This window comes from Nycticebus coucang, chromosome 7 (genome assembly GCF_027406575.1).
Source record: "Nycticebus coucang isolate mNycCou1 chromosome 7, mNycCou1.pri, whole genome shotgun sequence".
NCBI classification, from domain to species: domain Eukaryota; kingdom Metazoa; phylum Chordata; class Mammalia; order Primates; family Lorisidae; genus Nycticebus; species Nycticebus coucang.
Window position 1 is genome coordinate 15,807,174 of NC_069786.1, and position 19,636 is coordinate 15,826,809.

Genomic DNA, 19,636 nt, shown 5'->3' on the forward strand with positions numbered 1-19,636 from the left:
TTCTATGTTATTTGGTATCAATATGACCATTCTAGCTCTCTTTTGTGTACTATTTGCATGAACTATTTTTTTTTCTTTCTTTACGTTCAACATGTTTGTGTTTTTTGAATCTCATATAAGTCTCTGATGTCATTTGAGAGGCAGAGGTGGAAGGCTTGTTTGAGCCCAGAAGTTGGAGTCTGGCCTAGGCAATGTAGCAAGACACCATCTCTTTAAAATAAATTAATAGGCCAGCTGGAGGTTATACCTGTAATTTCATGAGAGGCTCAGGTGGGAAAATTGCTTGAGTCCAGGAGTTTGAGGTTACATTGAGTTATGGTCACACCACTGTATTCCAGCCTAGATGACAGAGTGAGACCCTGTCAAAAAAATAAATAAATAAATGGTCTCTTGAAAGCTGCATAAAGTTTATGCAGTCTGACATTCTTTGCCTTTTCACTGGAGTGTTTAATCCATTCATGTTTGTAGTACTACTGTTAAGCTAGGGTTTATGTCAGTTCGCTATGCGTGTTCTATATATTACGACTTTTGGGTTTTTGTTCTTCCATTACTGCCTTATTTTGTGTTAAATAGATATTTTCTAGTGCACCACTTTAATTTTCTTGCTATTTATTTTAGTATTGGGGGGAATTAATTTTCCTAATTGTTGCTCTGGGGATCATAAAACCAACAACACATACAGTTTTATAATTATTGCTTTATGCAGTTTCTTTTCTTAAGGACAAGAAAAGAATTAAAATCAAAAAGACAATTGTGCTTTTTTTTTATATTTATGTAGTTATGCTTACTGATTTTTTTTGTTTGTTTGTTTTTAATTTCTTTAGGTGGGCCGTCGTTTTGGGTCCTTTCATTTCTACCTGAGGACTGTCATTTTTTTGTTTATTTGGTAATGGCTTAACCTCTCCTTTACCTTTGAAGGATAATTTTGTTATTAATATAGATACAGAATTGTTGGTTGACAGTCTTTTAATTTCAAGACTTTGACTATGTCATCCTACTTTTGTCTGTCATTGTTTCTCATGAGAAATCAGATACTGAACTTTTGAAAGATCCTTCATACACAATGAGTGGCTTCATTATTGTTGTTACTTATTGTTTGATTATCACATGTCTAGGTTTGGATCGCTCCTTAAGTTTATCTTATTTGGAGTTTGTTGTGCTTGTTGAATATGTAGATTATTTTATATTAAATTTTTGAAGTTTGCCTTGAACCAGCAAGTCTCCAGCGTTTGAGGGCATGCTTTAAGTGCTCTGCAGGTATTTTGCATCTCTGTCTTCCTTTTTTTTAACTCCTGCTTGTTGAAAGCCTCAGGGTCAGTCATTGTTGACATCAGTGCCTTCTGGAGTCTTTCCTGGACATGCACATACACATAGCCTCGCACATATACATGGCTTTCTAGATTCCCAGAATATGTTAGTGCTTTCAAAGTTCCCTGTGGATATCACATTCCAGTTTTTCCTTTTAAATTTTTGGGTCAGGTGGTTATTGTCTCAGGTTATCTGTCATGTGAAATGATTGTCACTCTCACATTGAGCGATCTCTTGAATCAGATCAAATAAAGACAAACCCTGCAAATGGGTTTACAAGGATGTCCCGGACAAGTGAAGCGATAGTTCTGTGGGAATGGAGACAGAACTTCTCTTTTTTCTTCTTTTTTGGAGACAGAGTCTTGCTTTCTCCGGGGATAGAGTGCTGTGGCATCATTGCTCACAGTAACCTCAAACTTTCAGATTCAAGTGATCCTCTTGCCCGAACCTCCTAAGTAGCTGGAACTACAGGCTCCTGGCTCAGTGCCCAGCTGGTATTTTGACTTTTTAGTAGAGATGATGGGGTCTCGCTCTAGCGCAGGCTGGTCTCAAACTCCTGAGCTCAAGCAATCCAACCGCCTTGGCCTTCCAGAGTGCTAGGATTACAGGCATGAACCACCCCTCCCAGCCACTTGTTTAACTCTTTCCAGTGATCTCTAGGCTTTGGTTTTCATCTGCTGAATTAGAGATAGAAATAGGGCACAGCAAAATGGTGAAAAACTCATTGTTATTACAAAGACTCAGCCATTTTTCTTTATTTTATTTTATCTTATTTTTTATTATGGATTAATATGAGGGTACATACAATTAGATTACATTATTTGCGTTTGTAAGATGAAGTCCAAAATCTGAGTTGTAGTTGAGTCCTTCATCCAGATAGATAACTAATCGAGCCCTCCCTGCTTCCTTCTTGAATTTAATTGTTTTTCTTTCTTGTGGGCCTATAGCTGTTGGCGACTGTTTTCAGATTAATATTGAGTACTCAGGGTACTTGCTTTCCATTCTTGAGATGGTTTCTTAGGAGAATGTTCTCTAGACCTGTCCAGGTCCATATAAAAGATGCAAAGTCTCCCATCTTTTTATGGCTGAATAGTGTTTCATACTATACATATACAGTTTAGTCCCTTTATGGGTTGATGGACCCTTGGGCTGTTTCCACATCCTGGTGATTGTGAATGGAATTGCTATAAATATTTGAGTGCAAATGTCTTTATGGTAAATGTTTTTGCTTTTCCCCTTTTGGGTAGTAATGGAATTGTGGGGTCAAATGAGAGCTCTCCTTTGAGTTCTTTGAGGATTCTTTGTATTTCTTTCCAGAAAGCCTTGTTAGTTTTTAGTTGCACCAACAGTGCATCAGTGTTCCTCTCTCTGTGCACCCACACCAGCATTTGCAGTTTTGGGACTTTACAGTGTGGCTGTTCTCACTGGTGTTAAGTGATACCTCAGAATGGTTTCGATTTGCATTTCTCTGATGATGAGGGAGGATGAACATTTTTTCATGATTTTATTGGCCATTTGTCATGTTAGGAGAAGATACTGTTTATGTTGCTTGATGGCTCGTCAGCCTTTTTCTTGAAGAAATGCTCCTCAGTTTGTTGTAAACCTTTGTTCAATTTTCAGGGTTCTGAAAATGTTGATTTTGACAAATTTTGTCCAAGTTCTCTTAGCTGCTTTGGAGCCACAAGTTTTTGAGGGTTCTTATTTTGCCATTTTGAAAGACTTCTCTTCTGCTTGCTTTTATGACTGTAGTATTTTCTCTATTCTCTTAGAATACCGGTTCTCAATCTGTGGATCCATACCCACAGGAACTGTATTAAAGGGTCATGGCATTAGAAAGATTGAAAACCACTGTCTTAGAAGCATTAGTGATTTTTTTTTTTTTTTAAAGACATGGGTTTTCTTACTACATTGCCCAGGCTGGCCTCAGAATTCCTGAGCTCAAGTGATGCTCCATCTCAGCCTCCAAACTAGCTGGGACCACAGGTGTATACTCTTCTGGCAAATAATGTGTTTCTTAGATTTTCTTTTCTTATCCAAATCTCTTCTGTTCTCCAAGTTGGGACTTTTGAGTGTGTGTTATTTACTTATTTTTTGAGACAATGTCTTATTCTTTTGCTAGAATGCAGTGTTGTGATCATAGTGCACGGTAGCCTGGAACTCCTCCTGGGTTCAAGTACTGTCTGTCTCAGTGTCCCCAGCAGCTGGAACTGCAGCCCAGCACCACAATACCCAGCTAGTTTTTCTAATTTGTAGAGGTGGAGGTCCAGTGCTTGCTTAAGCTGGTTTCTAACTCCTGGGCTTGTGAATCCTTCTGCCCTCCCTGCCTCCCCTCCCGGCTCAGTGTTCCGAAATGCTAGGATTAGGATTACAGGTGTGAGCCAGTTTATTTTGATCCCTGTTTTTCACGTTAAAAGCTCTCAGTGTATAGGTAGAGTTTGTTGACTGTGAGCCTGCTGTAATGAAGTAAATATCTGCTTCTAGGTAATTATTTAAAACTTATAATGTGCTTAAATTTTTTTCTATGAAGGAATTTGACCTAATTCTTAAAATAAATTCAAATCGAAGAGTTAAATATCAAAATCTAATTTCAGAAAATGTAGGGGGAAATGGTAGTCATTTGTCAAACCAGTAAAGAAATTAATTTTATTTATTTATTTATTTATGTAAATTAAATCATACCTGTGTACATTAATGCAATCATGGGGTACAATGTGCTGGTTTTATATACAATTTGAAATATTTTCATCAAACAGATTAACATAGCGTTCATCGCATTTTATTATCGTGTGAAGACATTTATATTCTACACTTAGTAAATTTAACATGTACTCTTATAAAATGCAGTGTAGGTGTCGTTCCACCCATTACCCTCACTCCATCCGTCCTCCCGCCTCCCTTCCCCTTTTTCTCCCCTTTCCTCTACTTCTTGGGCTATAATTGGGTTATACTTTCATATGAAAGCTATAAATTGGTTGCATAGTAGGCTGAGTACGTTGGATACTTTTTCTTCCATTCTTTTTTTTTTTTATTATTAAATCATAGCTGTGTACATTAATGTGATCATGGGGCACCATACACTGGTTTTATAGACCGTTTGACTCATTTTCATGAACTGGTTAACATAGTCTTCCTGGCATTTTCTTAGTTGTTGTGTTAAGACATTTATATTCTACATTTACTAAGTTTCACATGTACCCTTGTAAGATGCACCGCAGGTGTAATCCCACTAATCGCCCATCCTCCCCCTCCCTCCCCTCCCTCTCCCCTTCCCCCTGTTCTTAGGCTATAACTGGGTTATAGCTTTCATGTGAAAGCCATAAATTATACTTTACTAAGAAGAATATGTTTCAGCTCCATCCATGTAAACATGAAAGAGGTAAAGTCTCTATATTTCTTTAAGGCTGCATAATATTCCATGGTGTACATATACCACAATTTATTAATCCATTCGTGGATCGATGGGCACTTGGGCTTTTTCCATTACTTAACAATTATGAATTGGGCTGCAATAAACATTCTGGAACAAGTATCTTCGTTATAATGTGATTTTTGGTCTTCTGGGTATATACCTAGCAGAGGAATTATAGGATTGAATGGCAGATCTATTTTTAGATCTCTAAGTGTTCTCCAAACATCTTTCCAACAGGAATTTATTAATTTGCCTTCCCACCAGCAGTGTAGAAGTATTCCCTTTTCTCAACATCCATGCCAACATCTCTGGTCTTGGGATTTTGTGATATGGGCTAATCTTACTGGAGTTAGATGATATCTCAAAGTAGTTTTGATTTGCATTTCTCTGATGATTAAAGATGATGAGAATTTTTTCATATGTCTGTAGGCCGTGTGCCTGTCTTCAGAGAAGTTTCTCTTCAAATCCCTTACCCAGCCAGCAATGGGATCACTTGTTCTTTTCTTGCTAATATGTTTGAGTTCTCTGCGGATTCGGGTTATTAAACCTTTGTTGGAGACATAACCTGCAAATATCTTCTCCCATTCTGAGGGCTGTCTGCTAGCTTTATTTACTGTGTTCTTGGCTGTACAGAAGCTTTTTAGTTTGATCATATCCCAGTAATGTGTTTTTGATGTTGCTTCAGTTGTCTAGGGGGGTCCTCCTCATAAAATATTCACAGAGGCTAATTTCTTCAAGTGTTTTCCCCCTTCTAGTATTTTTATAGCTTCATGTCTTACATTTAAATCTTTTATCCAGTGAGAATCTATCTTAGTTAATGGTGAAAGGTGTGGGTCCAGTTTCAGTCTTCTACAGGTCGCCAGCCAGTTCACCCAGCACCATTTGTTAAATAGGGAATCTTTTCCCCACTGAATGTTTCTAATTGGCTTATCGAAGATCAAATAATGGTAAGTAGCTGGGTTCATCTCTTGGTTCTCTATTCTGTTCCATACATCTACCTCTCTGTTTTCGTGCCAGTACCATGCTGTTTTGATCACTATCGATTTATAGTATAGTCTGAGGTCTGGTAGGGTAATTCTTCCTGCTTTGTTTTTATTTCTGGGTAATGTCTTGGCTATTCGAGGTTTTTTTCTGATTCCATATAAAATGAAGTATTATTTTTTCAAGATCTTTAAAGTATGACAGTGGAGCATAAGGATTGCATTAAAATTGTATATTGCTTTGGGTAATACAGACATTTTAACAATGTTGATTCTTCCCAGCCATCATGAGCATGGTATTTTCTTCCATTTGCTAACATCTTCAGCTATTTATTTTCTTAGAGTTTCATAGTTCTCTTTATAGAGATCTTTCACATCCTTTGTTAGATAAACTCCTAAATATTTCATCTTCTTTGGCACTACTGTGAAAGGAATAGAGTCCTTGATTATTTTAGCTTGACTATTGTTGGTATATATAAAGGCTACAGATTTATGAGTGTTGATTTTGTAACCTTGAGACACTGCTGTATTCCTTGATCACTTCTAAGAGCTTTGTAGTAGAATCCCTGGTGTTTTCCAGATACACAATCATATCATCTGAGAAGAGTGAAAGTTTGATCTCTTCTGACCCTATGTGGATACCCTTGATCGCCTTTTCTTGCCTGATTGTGATGGCTAAGACTTCCATTACAATGTTAAAAAGCAGTGGAGATAATGGGCAACCTTGCCTGGTTCCTGATCTGAGTGGAAATGGTTTCAATTTAACTCCATTCAATATGATACTGGCTGTGGGTTTGCTGTAGATGGCCTCTATCAGTTTAAGAAATGTCCCTTCTATACCAGTTCTGTTAAGTGTTCTGATCATGAAAGGATGCTGGATATTATCAAAAGCTTTTTCTGTATCAATTGAGAGAATCATATGGTTTTTGTTTTTTATTTTGTTTATGTGATGAATTATAGATTTATGTATATTGAACCAGCCTTGAGACCCTGGGATAAAACCCACTTAGTCATGGTGTATAATTTGTTTGATGCGTTGCTGGATTCTATTTGCTAGGATCTTGTTGAATATTTTTGCATCATTATTCATTAGTGATATTGTTTTATAATTTTCTTTTTTTGTTGGGTCTTTTCCTGGTTTGGAGATCAGGGTGATGTTTGCTTCATAGAATGTGTTGGGTACTATTCCTTCTTTTTTCTGTATTTTGGAAAAGGTTGAGTAATATAGGTACTTCTTCCTCTTTAAAGGTTTGGTAGAATTCTGATGTGAAGCCATCTGGTCCCAGGCTTTTCTTTTTAGGTAGATTTTGTATAGTTGATGCCATTTCAGAACTTTGATATAGGCCTGTTTAACATTTCCATTTCATTTTGGCTAAGTCTTGGAAGGTGACGTGCTTCCAGGTATTGGTCTATTTCCTTCAAATTTTCATATTTCTGAGAAAGTTTCTTGTAATATTCATTAAGGATTTTTTTAATTTCTGAAGAGTCTGTTGTTATTTCGTCTTTGTCATTTCTGATTGATGAGATTAGAGATTTTACTATTTTTTTCCTGGTTAGATTAGCCAAAAAGTTTGTTTATTTTATTGACCTTTTAAAAAAACCAACTTTTTGATTTATTGATCTGTTGTATAATCTTTTTGTTTTCAATTTCATTTAATTCTGCTCTAATTTTGGTTATTTCTTTTCTTCTGCTGGGTTTGGGACTGGAATGTTCTTCCTTTTCCAGTTGCTTGAGATGTCCCATTAAGTTAACTTCCTTTCTTTCCATTCTCTTGAGGAAGGCTTGCAGTGCTATAAATTTCCCTCTTAGGACTGCTTTTACAGTATCCCAGAGGTTCTGATAATTTGTGTCTTTGTTATCATTCTGTTCCAAGACTTTGGTAATTTTCTTCTTAATCTCGTTTATGACGCAGCTATTGTTCAGCATAAGGTTATTTAGTTTCCACATTTTTGTATGAGTATGCAGTTTCCTGTTGTTACTGAGTTCAACTCCTTCTCCATGATGATCTGAGAAGATTCAAGGAATAATTTCTATTCGTTTAAATTTGCTGAGGTTAGACTTGTGACCTAAGATATGATAAATATTAGAGGATGTTCCAGGGGCTGATGAGAAGAATGTTTATTCAGTTTTGTTAGGATGAAATGTTCTGCAGATGTCTGTTAAACCCAACTGTTGGATGATTAAGTTTGAGTCTAAAATTTCTTTGTGTAGTTTCTTATTGGAGGATCTATCTAACACTGCCAAAGAAGTGTGAAAATCTCTGACTATGAGGGTTCTGGAGGAAATCAAGTTGCTTATGTCCATTAGAGTCTCTTATAAATTCAGGTGCATTCTGGTTGGGTGCATAAATGTGAATAATGAAGTGATCATCCTTATCTTTCTTTACTTTTGTTGGTTTAAGCCTATTGTATCTGTGAATAAAACTGCAACACCTGCCTTTTTCTGATTTCCATTTGCCTGAAATATAGATGACCATCACTTCATCCTGAGTCTATTTATCTTTTAAGGTAATATGAGATTCTTGTATGCAGCAGATATCTGGCCTGAGTTTTTGTATCCAGTCAGCCAACCTGTGCCTCTTTAGAGGACAATTTAAGCCATTCACATTAATTGAAAATATTGATAAGCCTGGTAAAATTTTGGGTATCGAGTTTTTTGAAAATCCAATGGACATTTTTAATCCTTTCGCCACTGTGGAAGTTGGAATTTGATCAAAAGTTTCTGAGTGAGTTTACTTTGGTGGTAGAGGATTGTGCTGGTTGTTATGGAGGACAGGTCTGAGAATATCTTGGAGAGCTGGTTTAGTTATGGCAAATTTCTTCAACATGTGAATGTCATTAAAGTATTAATTTCTCTGTCATAAATGAAACTCAGTTTAGTTGGGTACAGGATCCTGGGTTGAAAGTTATTTTGTTTTAGGAGATAAGTCGATGACCACCCTCTTCTAGCTTGAAAGGTTTCAGCAGAGAGATCTGCAGTCATTCTAATATTCTTCCCCTTGTAGGTGCTTTTCTTACATCAGCTGTTTGCAGAATTTTCTCCTTCATACTAACTTTGGTGAAGTTAATTATAATGTGTCTGGGAGATGTCTTATTTGGATTGAGTCATGCTGGGGTTCTGAAACTGTCTGCTATCTGAATTTCAGAATTTCTTGGCAATTTCTTGATTATCTCATGGAGTAGAGCATCTTGGCCTTTCATAGCAACCTCATTGCCTTTAGGAATTCCTATAAGGCGAATATTAGTTTACTTTGAATTATCCCAGAGCTCTGTGAGAGAATGATCCATTTTTGCTCTCCACTTCTCTTCCTCTTTGAGTATTTGGGAGCATTCAAAAGCTTTGTCTTCAATGTCAGAAATCCATTCTTCTGCTTGCTCCATTCTGTTACTGAGGGATTCTACTGTATTTTGCAGATCTTTGAGGGCTGCAAGTTCTTGTCTCGATGTGTCAAAATCTTTGGTGATTCAAATTTTGTCTTTGAATTCATTGAATTTTTGAGACAACTTTTGAGATGCTCCTTGAATTTTTAATTCCAACTTTACCTCTATTCTATTAGTCTTATTTGCAGTCCAAATTCTGAGTTTGATTTCTGACATCTTACCCATTTGGTTTGTGAATAGGATCTTCTGGTGTGTCCATCATGTTGGGGGCATTGATCTACTCTGATTATTCATGTTGCCCAAGTTTTTCTGCTGAATCCATCCCATGATTATTTTATACCATTTGGCTAGATGAGTAGATAAGGTGAAGTTGGGTTGGGAGCTACTGGAGTAGGGATTAACCTGCCCTTTGCCCAAGAGCTGGGACTGGTGTCTGTACCTTTTCCCTTAGAGCTTTTCAAATGACCTGTACAGTGCTACAGTTGGAGACACTGGGGTCTTACTTGGTGTGGTGGGGCTAAGTGGCTGTGTTTTCTTTTCAGCTGGTCTCTGTCCAGTCCTAGTGAATCAATAATTATTTGTTTCCTTGGGGTCACAGCTCACCTCATCAGGGTTAACGTTCTTCAACTTTCTCTCTTGGCTGAGCTCCAAACCACCAGCTTACTTGCTAAACTTCTGTCCTTTAACTCTCCTTCTTGATGGGAGCCTCTGTAGAAAGCTGTCTCCAGTTGGCCATCTTGTCTCTGCCCCCCAAGAAATCAATTTTTAATTGCTATCCAAAGATTTAAAATAAAAGAAATTTGGTGGGCGGCACCTGTGGCTCAGCAGGTAGGGCGCCGGTCCCATATGCCGGAGGTGGCGGGTTCAAACCCAGCCCCGGCCAAAAAAAAAAAAAAACCACAAAAAAAAAAAAAAAAAAAAGAAATTTGGTGGCTTCAGAGGCTAATAATTAGTTATGTATTCAGTGTCTTTGAATGTATAAAAGTCACCCTTTTGGTTTGTGTAAACTGGTAGTTCCCAAGAGAGGTATTTTGTATTTCGGTGCTCCCACAAAGCCAGTCCTTCCATTCTTAAGGAATGCCTTGTGGATGTCACACTGTCTCTTGAGGTGATAACTTTGATAGAAGCCTTTGTGTCAGCATTATTGAGCAGAGGAGGAGAAAACTAGTAAGATAGGAATGTGACAGCAAAGGGTGTTCTGGATTAAGGTGCAAGAATCAATAACAGTGGTGTTCTCACACCCAGTTGTTTGGACCTACAAGGTTGTGGGTAATGTGCCCACAGTGAGTAGTCCTTATCACTGATAAAGAACCCGGAGAATATTAACACAGTTGCTATTTTTAATGGTAAATATTATTTCAGGACTGGAAGAAATACTTGCCCTCTTCTAGTAATTTCAGAACTACTCAGCTCTAACTTGCGAATTTGCAGTCATGCTCACGTCAGAGGTGTGGTTGTGACACAATAAAGTGGCATGTTAGTCAGGGCTTGCCCTGGCAACCTGTGGTAGTGATACTATTCATGAGTTGGTCAAGCCATTGGAAATCTTTGTCACTTTTAAAAGGGAAGGTAATGGAAACATCATAAGAAATGTATTCTAAGGCATCTTTCTCGGTCTTTAATAACCACTGGATTTGAAAGTGAGTGATAGTTTTACGCATATCTGAGCCTGAGATGGGAATTGAATTTTTGTTAATCACTAGTGGCTGCCTGGAGTAGTTTTGAGAAGGATTCTGAGGGAGCTCCTCTGGGCTTAGTGGAAAGTTGGCCTGAAAAGATGTCTGATAACTCCCATGGAATGGGGAGAGGCAGTGTATTGGGCTGGCTCATCCCTTTCATTTTCCTGATGTGTGTTTTTGGCTTCCCTATTCCTTAAAATGTAAGCTCCAGAGGATGGGAACTTAACAGATTAAACAGCACCTAGCTCTTGCTAGGCACATAATGGGCATTCAAGTATTTGTTGAGTGAAAGAACAAATGAACAGACTAACACAGAACATGTGTGAAGTATCTGAAGTCCTGTAGAGTGAAGGTGAGGATGTGTCAGACTATGTCGGGGATGTAGTAGGGCATTTCAATGCCAGGGTGAAACGATCCATTAATAGAAAATAAATGGGATGCAGAATTTTTTCAGCTGGAGATTCTCCAGTCACATTTGTTTCTAGAGAAAGTATTTATAGAATTTTTGAATTGAGCATTAAGTAAGCATAAGCCCTTGTAATGTAATTTTTGTGCTTTTTAAAAAAATTTTTCTTTTGGAGACAGAGTTTCACTCATTCTCCTTGGGGGTGAGTGCGGTGGCGTCATATCTTACAGCAACCTCAAACACTTGTGCTTGAGGGGACTACAGGCACCTGCCATAACACCTGGCTAGTTTTTAGAGATGGGATCTCACTCTTGCTTGGGCTGGTTTCTATCTCCTGAACTCAAGCAATCTGCCTGCCAATCCCAGAGTGCTGGGATTACAGGTGTGAGCCACCGTGCCTGGCCTAAATTTTGTGCATTTTGAAAAGCTTTATCCTAAATAATTGACAGTCTGTGCTTAGAAGTAGAAGTATACTGTTTTCATAATGTATACCAGTTTTTTTTTATTTTTTTTTGAGATAGTGTCTCACTTTGTCACCCTAGGTCTATAGAGTGCTATGGCATCATACCTCACAGCAACCTCAAACTCTTGGGCTCAAGCAACTTCTTTTTTTTTTTTTTTTTGTAGAGACAGAGTCTCACTTTGTCACCCTCGGTAGAGTGCCGTGGCATCACACAGCTCACAGCAACCTCCAACTCCTGGGCTTAGGCGATTCTCCTGCCTCAGCCTCTTGAGTAGCTGGGACTACAGGCACGCTCAAGCAACTTCTTGCTTCAGCCGCCCAAGTAGCTGAGATAGACATCCATCACAAAGACTGGGTATTTTTAGAGATGGGGGTCTCATTCTGGCTCAGGCTGGTCTCGAACTTGTTGAGTTCAAGCAGTCCACCTGCCTTGGCCTCCCAGAGTGCTAGGATTACAGGCATGAGCCACCAATCCCAGCCTCATAATGAATACCTTTTATGTGGACTGGTCAATTAATATATAACATCAGAAAGCAGGAGCTCTGGATTTCCACTGTCTGGGCTAGAATCTCCACTTCACTATGTTACCTTAAAGTAATGTATAGGGTCTTGAATTCTTTATCTGTAGAATGGGGTTGGTGAGAATCTTCCATATGACTGTTAGAAGAACTACATCAGATCTTCCAAATACACCCATAGACCCATTCTTGACCTATAGTATGTGCTTAATTATTGTTGACTATTGTTGATGTTGCTGATACAGTTGCTGGTTTTTTGTTAGGTGGCTTTGTATCATTGACTTTTGGGGGCCGGTAAGGGCTCAACTTCACATTGGTGTTTTAATGTAATTGGCTGTAAACAGTGATAGTTAATAGTTTCTATGCATTTTTGCCTTTCATACAGGTTGAATGTAATTTTTACTAAATTTGATGAAGTCCAGAAATCCGGGAACATGATACAATCTGCCAATGGTGAGTGTAAAAAGCAATCTATACTTCTGCTTTTTCTGTTTCATGTTAGTAACACTTAAACGCTATTTGTGAATAGGTGAATTAGTTTTTTAGTAAGGGTTTCTAGGTCTTCAGACTTAACCTCCATTCACTCACTTTCCCAGGCCAGAAACTATGAAGTTGTTATTGACTTTCTTTCTTATATATTGAATCCATTAACCAATGCTGTTGGCTTTACTGTTAAAACTGCATGCTGAATCTCATCATCATCTGCATGCTGAATTCTCATCATCCCTGCTATTGTTTTCCTAGTTCAAGCTGTCATGCATGCTGTTTACCTGGGCTCTGTGGTATTTACCTAACCAGTATCTTTTCTTCTGCTTTTCCCCAGGCCTAAAGTCTGTTTTCACATAGCAACCAGGCTTACCTTTTTAGAATGTAAATCAGGACATGTCAATCTTCTTTTCCACATTTTCCAAAGGCTTCCTTCCCATCATACCCAGACTACAATTCAGAGGTTCACTATGACCCACCAAGCCTGCACCATTTAGCACCTACCACCGTTCTGATGACATTTCTATTGTTTTTTTCTTAACGTTCTCTTCGCTCCTGCCACATTGGCCTCCTTGCTGCTTTAAAACATTCTGAACATCTTCTGTTTCAGGGCCTGGGTGTTTATGATTCCTTCTTCCTGAAACATGAATCCCCTGGGTATCATTATGGCCTTCTCCCTCACTCCAGGCCGCTCTGGTCTTGCATAGTATCACTTCATTAGAAGCTCCGTGTGCCCTGACCCTGGGCAAGTTTTCGTCTTAGTGATCATTACTACAAAGCATTTGTTTATTCTAGTTGGAGTGAACTTTATTTTATTCCCTTTATTTCCCAGGATTTTATTCTCACTGAGCATCAGTTCAGTGCCTTGAAGAATCTCTGGCTTGAGATTCAATAAGTATTGTTAATAAATAAAGATTGTGATGTCATTTGTGACCTATTGTTTCCAGTTCTTGCATTCCTTTCACTATCCTTTGTGGTGATATTTGAGGACAAGTGGGTAATTTATGTGATTCCAGAAGGAGAGGAAATGACAGAAGGGATTTAACGTGTGAATGAAGACTCATCAAAAAGTTAATCTCCAGGAAGAACTTACTTCTAAGTCTAGATATCTTACTCACTGCATCATACCTATTTCAGAATTTTTAGTGATCTTACATCGTAGGCTCCAAATTTTGAGTATCTTGAGGTTGTAAAGAAAAGTTTGGGTGCTTTTCCCCAGAGTGACTTGGTATACAAGGGCAGAACAAGTGACAGAAGGTAGGTCTTTTGACTCACACTCTGCTGTGTACTTATCATTATTTCATTATTATGCCAAAGGAATTTTTCTTTAGATAGCATGTTTCCTATAAAGTGCTTAATGTGATCTAAAAATGCTTTCATTAAGCTTCCTTTTTTATATTTCACATGATTGTAAAAACATAATAGGAAAGATAATATTTACCATAATTCAACTGTTACATGTTACTAACAAAAACATAATTAATAGAAAAACAACAAATAATTTTTCATTTTTTTCATATTTTGTTATATTTCTGTTTCCTTTAACTGTATAATTTGTATATAATTTTTATCCAAATACAGTTTTCTCTTTTTTATTCTGTACTTTTGTGCATGCTATTGGTACGCACTTAAAAAAAGTGTCATTGGTAGAGCTGGGACCAGAACGATGGCATCTGTTTCTGTGCTGGTGACGAGTAGAGTTAATGGGTGTTGTGGGCAGGTAGATGGATGCTTTTTCTTTGTGTGAGTGTGTGTATGTATTTGTTAAGAATTGTTGACACTAAGACAGAAAGTACTGGGCAAAGAAGTAAAAAAGTAGTGGCAGAAAAGCAAATTTGTGCTTCATGAGCCAGTATTATAACTATGAAGTGGAATCTCATTATCGTGCTGGCTTTGGGGAGAAAGACCACATCCACACTAGGTTCCTTGCTGGAGGAGTGTACATATATTCTGTGGGTTTTAATGAATATTACAAATAAGATTTAATTCTCAAGAATACCAATTGTATGGCATTGGATGTATCACAGCAACATTTCATTCTCAGTACCTAGGCATAAATAAGGCCCCAAAATTCTCTTATTTTTTGTGCATGTGTGTATCTGTGGGCATAGGAGTTGAGTTGAGGATGAAAGTAGTTCTTTTAGGCACCTGTGGTAAAAATAGCAAATGGTAAGGAACCCTTAACTCAAAATTTCTTGGAAGTCTATAATTTCAGCTCTTTACTGTATATATGTATCTAGATACATATGTATTTATTTTAATCATTAGAGCCAGAATATTTGTTTAAAGAAAAACGAGTAATATAAAGGCCTATATATTCAATTTTTGACTTACCACTGTTGCCCTGAGTACAGTGCACTGATGTCATCATAGCTCACTGTTACCTCAGACTCCTTGGCTCAAGTGATCCTCCTGCCTTAGCCTCCTTTGTAGTGAGACTACAGGTGTTCACCACCACACCTGGCTAATTTTTCTAGTTTTAGTAGAGATAGGGTCTTGCTCTTTCTTAGGCTGTCTTGAACTCTTGAGCTCAAGGAATTCTCCTGCCTCGGCCTGCCAGAGTGCTAGGGTTACAGGTGTGGATCATGCCACAGCATGAACCCTAATCCCTTTCTTTACAGTAACTTTGAGAGATTAGTAAGATGTTCAGTAGCTATCAAAAAATACTAACACTCTGGGAGGTTAGGCAGGTGGATTGCTTGAGCTTGCACGAGCTAGACTCTGTTTCTAAAAAATAGCTGGGCATTGTGATGGACGCCTGTAGTCCATCTACTTAGGAGGCTGAGGCAAGAGGATTGCTTGAGCTGAAGAGTTTGAGGTTCCTGTGAGCTATGATGTCACAACACTCTACCGTGGGCAAAAAAGTGAGATTATGTCTCAAAAAACAAAGACCTCGCCACTCACTCCCCACCCTCCCTCCCCCAATCCCGTCTACCTAGTTTTCTTCTTTCTCTCGTTTTCTTTCTTTTCCTTTTTTGTTTCTCTCCCTCCTGCCTCCCCTTTTTTCCTTTCTCTCAAAAACTCCTTTGAACTCTTCTGGACTGTTCTCTTTTCTCTAAATCCATCCATTTTCTGCTTTCTCTATGTAGCTATGCGGCTTAGATTACAGCCTTTCTGAACTAATTTATTAGTTCTAGGAGTATTTGTAGCTTTCTTGGAATATTCTACACATACAGTTGTGACATCTGCAAATAGGAACAGTTTTATCTCTTTCAAATCATTATGTCTTTCATTTCTTTTTTGTGCTTATTGTACTAGCTTGCTTGAACTTCCAGGACTATGTAAAATAAGAGTGATAAGACTGAACATCTTCGCCTGTTCCCATCTTAGGGATTAAGTATGGTATCAGCTGTATGGTTTTTGTGGATTTTCCTTTTTGTTTTTTTTTTTAAATGAAGATGAGGTAGTTCTTACCTATTCCTGGTTGTCCAAGTTTTCATCACAAATAGGTATTGGGGTTTTTTTTTAAGCCATCAGCATATTTAAAAAATTGACATACATAACCACCTACTAAAGTATCATTTTTTTAAAAGTACACGATCTAAGTGTTTTTCAAAATATATTCTCAAAATGCCCAGCTATCACCATTCTTCTAAAATATTTCATTACCTCCATCTTTTTTTAGCTATTTATATACCTTCCTTGGAGAACTGTCTAGAAATAAATCTCTTTTGCTCATTTTTAATGGAGTTAATTGTCTATTGTAGAGTTACAAGAGTTCTTTATGTATACTAAATACTGGAAGTTTGTCGTACATGATTTTGCAAGAATTTTCTCTCATTCTGTGGGTTTTCTTTTAATTTTCTTGATAGTATCATTTGAAATACAAAGTTTTTAATTTTGATGAAGTCTAAATAAAATTTTGTTTTTTTAATTTTGTTTTTAAAATTTTTGTATTTTTCAAATAAATATTTGTTTATTTTTTTCTCTTGCTTGTGTGCTAGTTTTTTAAACCTAAGAAACTATTGCCTATTTTTACTGAACGTAAAAGAAAAAACAGGGCCTGGCTCCCTCTTCTTTTCTTCTTTTTGGGCTATATCCTTTTGGTTTCCTTTTGTTTAATGTCTCCTACTTGGTCATTAAATTCTTTTCTTTTCTTTCCTTTTTTTTTTTTTTTTTTAAGATTTCAGCTTTTATGTATGTATTTATTTATTTGTTGTTTTTGGCCGGGGCTGGGTTTGAACCCACCACCTGTGGTATATGGGGTAGGGGCCCTACTCTTTTGAGCCACAGGTGCCGCCCAGTCATTAAATTCTTAAAGTTTGATTCCAGGCCTTTACATACTCATGAGTACAATTTTAATTACTAACCATACCACAATTTTTAAATAAATTTTGTTCTCCTGCAGGATCTTGCAAGAGTTAGAGCTATATGTAAACTGGGTGCCTGTCTGACATTACCTCTTGTGTTTGAAACATATATCTAAAACCGGATTTACTTTCTACTTCTGGCTGAAAGATAAAACAATAAATATAATCCCATCCTAAATCTTTTCTGTGCTTCCTGTATGTGTGACTGCTCCATTATCCATCCTGGCATATAAATTAAAGCTTAGGTGTCATCTCAACTACCTTCCCGTTCCTCCTTTCTCATGTATATTTACCACCAATTCCTGTGGATTTTAATGCAAGTATTTCTTGAATCCATCTACTTTTCCCCATCTCTAGCACTCTCATCCAATCTGTATCCTCTGCCTGCCCTACTGAAATAATCTGTGTACTTTTCTCACTGCCTCCATTCTGGCCTCTCAATCTTGCCAAAACAAGGACTTTCTCTGGTTGAAAACTACTGTGAGGTAAAAGAGGCCGAGATGAAAGATTTTCTACAATCCCCTTTTTCTTCCTTCCAGAATAGTATTAAATAGCATTTAATATTGTCTGTACTGTCCTTTCAACATTAGCTTGTGAAATTTTTATTTTTCAGAAGTTTGAGCAAGTTAAGCCTCTGCTTTCTTTGACACCTCAAAGAATGCAATCTAAAGCCAAACTTACTGGCACACCTGGGTGATAGTGTGTGTGGGGGGTGTCTCTTAACATCCTTTTTTTAATTTCTTGGGAAATTTAAAATACATTCTTAAAGTAGATAGATAGTGAGAGGTTTAGGGGTGGAGTCTGGGTGAAGGTCTGCAAGGAGAGGAGGCCAGTTCAAGGATCAAGGAAAGGCTTTATTAGAACAGACTGGAGTCTGACCAGGAATCAGCTCCCAGCTCACCGTTTCAAGAGAATTTTGTTGGTATATTTGCAGTTCAGGTGCGGGTTATGAGAGATGAGGGCAGTCATCTTTTTTCTGTAGAATGAATGATACTGTGTCAGGGACCAATCTTAGAATTATTCCCTTCCATAGAAGTGTTAATCTTGTACGAGGCCCTTATCTTTAGTTTGCAGGACCAGAGTAGGCTTGTTCTGATGTTTCCCAGGAACACTGGCCTTGAAGCATTCCAGGGATGTGGGGAAAGGGTTGGTTGCTGGAAACATGCCATTTGGTGTCTGACTGGCTTTCTGTCACTGGCTGTACTCTTCTCAGGTCCTGAGGATTTCTTTCCCCACAGATAGACCAGGATCATTCCTTCCCTCATCCTCTGCGGGGGGAATGTAGCTGGCTCTTAGCTTCAACACTGTGCAGGGCCAGTCTTATTTCTGTGCCAGAAATGCTGGACTGTGGTGATGAGGAGCATTTGTAACCAGTTACTTCATTTGAGTCAGGCTGAAGACATGGGCATGTCCCTTTCTGTGATGTTTAGTAGAAACATTAAGATAGAAAGTCAGTATCAGAAAATGAGTATCACTTCCTGAGTAGGTGCATTTTTCTTAGTGATTTTGCAGCACTGACGACCTGAGAAAGTCCACATCCTTATTATTCTCATCTTCTAAGGGCAGAGGAAAACAATCGCAATTTATAATTCCCATTTGTTTTCTAAGGGAAAGGAAAAAAAACATTAGCATCATTCCATTAATTACATGGTGATAATGGTAGCAGGAGGGCTTCAGACCCTTAGAGGGGTTTTGACTAAGGGTCTTTCATAGTGTCTTCATGTCATACTGAGTTTTACCTCCTGCCCTCACCATACATTTTGATTCATTTATTTATTTATTTATTTATTTTATTATTATTATTTTTTTTTTGGTAGAGACAGTCTCACTCTATTGCCCTTGGTAGAGTGCTGTGGCATCACAGCTCATAGCAGCCTCCAGCTCCTGGGCTTAGGTGATTCTCTTGCCTCAGCCTCCCCAGTAGCTGGGACTACAGGTGCCCTCCACAACGCCCAGCTATTTTTTGTTGCAGTTTGGCCAGGGCTGGGTTTGAACCTGCCACCCTCGATATATGGGGTCGGCGCCTTACTCACTGAGCCACAAGTGCCACCTGATTTATTTATTTCTAAATGTTTTTATTACTTGACTGCACCCTCAGCCCCAACTTTGCAGCCTCACCTCAGTCTCTTCCCTTCCTTGAGCACAAAAACACTGTTGCATGACCGGAGACTCGAAAGAACAGCAGCTTTGCTGTGGCTATAAGCTCGCTCAAGGCAGAAACCTTTAGGCTCCAAAGACAGTGTGTTTTTAACATCTGTCAACCTCTGGCCCGTATCTCCGAGATTGTAAGTCTCTGACCACGTGGGCTTAATGGGAGTAGAACATCAGAGAAACTGTTCCGAAACAGGCTCTGAATATGCCTCAGAGGGGAATCCAGTTCACTTTTTGCCTTTGTGTTAGCAAAAGCCATTTTTAACCCATTACAGACTTGCCTTGTGTGGCTTATGTGGGACTGTTTAACCCACAACACACCTGTCTCTGTTTGTCCTTTTTATCCTTCTTTTAAAATCTTGGTAGGTGATGTCCCTTCTGTCTTCTTTTTCTTAGGTTACTACTACATGCCCTTCTGAAATCAACCCAGGTCAATGCTTCTGCCCCTTGGAAAGCTTTCCTTGACCTTCCAAATGGTATCAGATGCCCCTGTTAAGCATGACAGGCACCCCTGCTTCACTGCTTGCACTTTCACATTGGCAGGT

At 38.3% G+C, this 19,636-nt stretch overlaps 1 protein-coding gene across 36 annotated transcripts in view; it reads left to right on the forward strand.

Annotated features, from left to right (window-relative positions):
* CLASP1 (cytoplasmic linker associated protein 1) overlaps window positions 1-19,636 on the forward strand; it is a 307,493-nt gene that overhangs the window by 134,937 nt on the left and 152,920 nt on the right. For all 36 annotated transcript variants that reach the window (XM_053596856.1, XM_053596855.1, XM_053596870.1 and 33 more), the window contains one exon: window positions 12,530-12,597. In XM_053596856.1, the coding sequence (XP_053452831.1) occupies window positions 12,530-12,597 (68 nt within the window). The remainder of the gene's footprint in view (window positions 1-12,529; window positions 12,598-19,636) is intronic.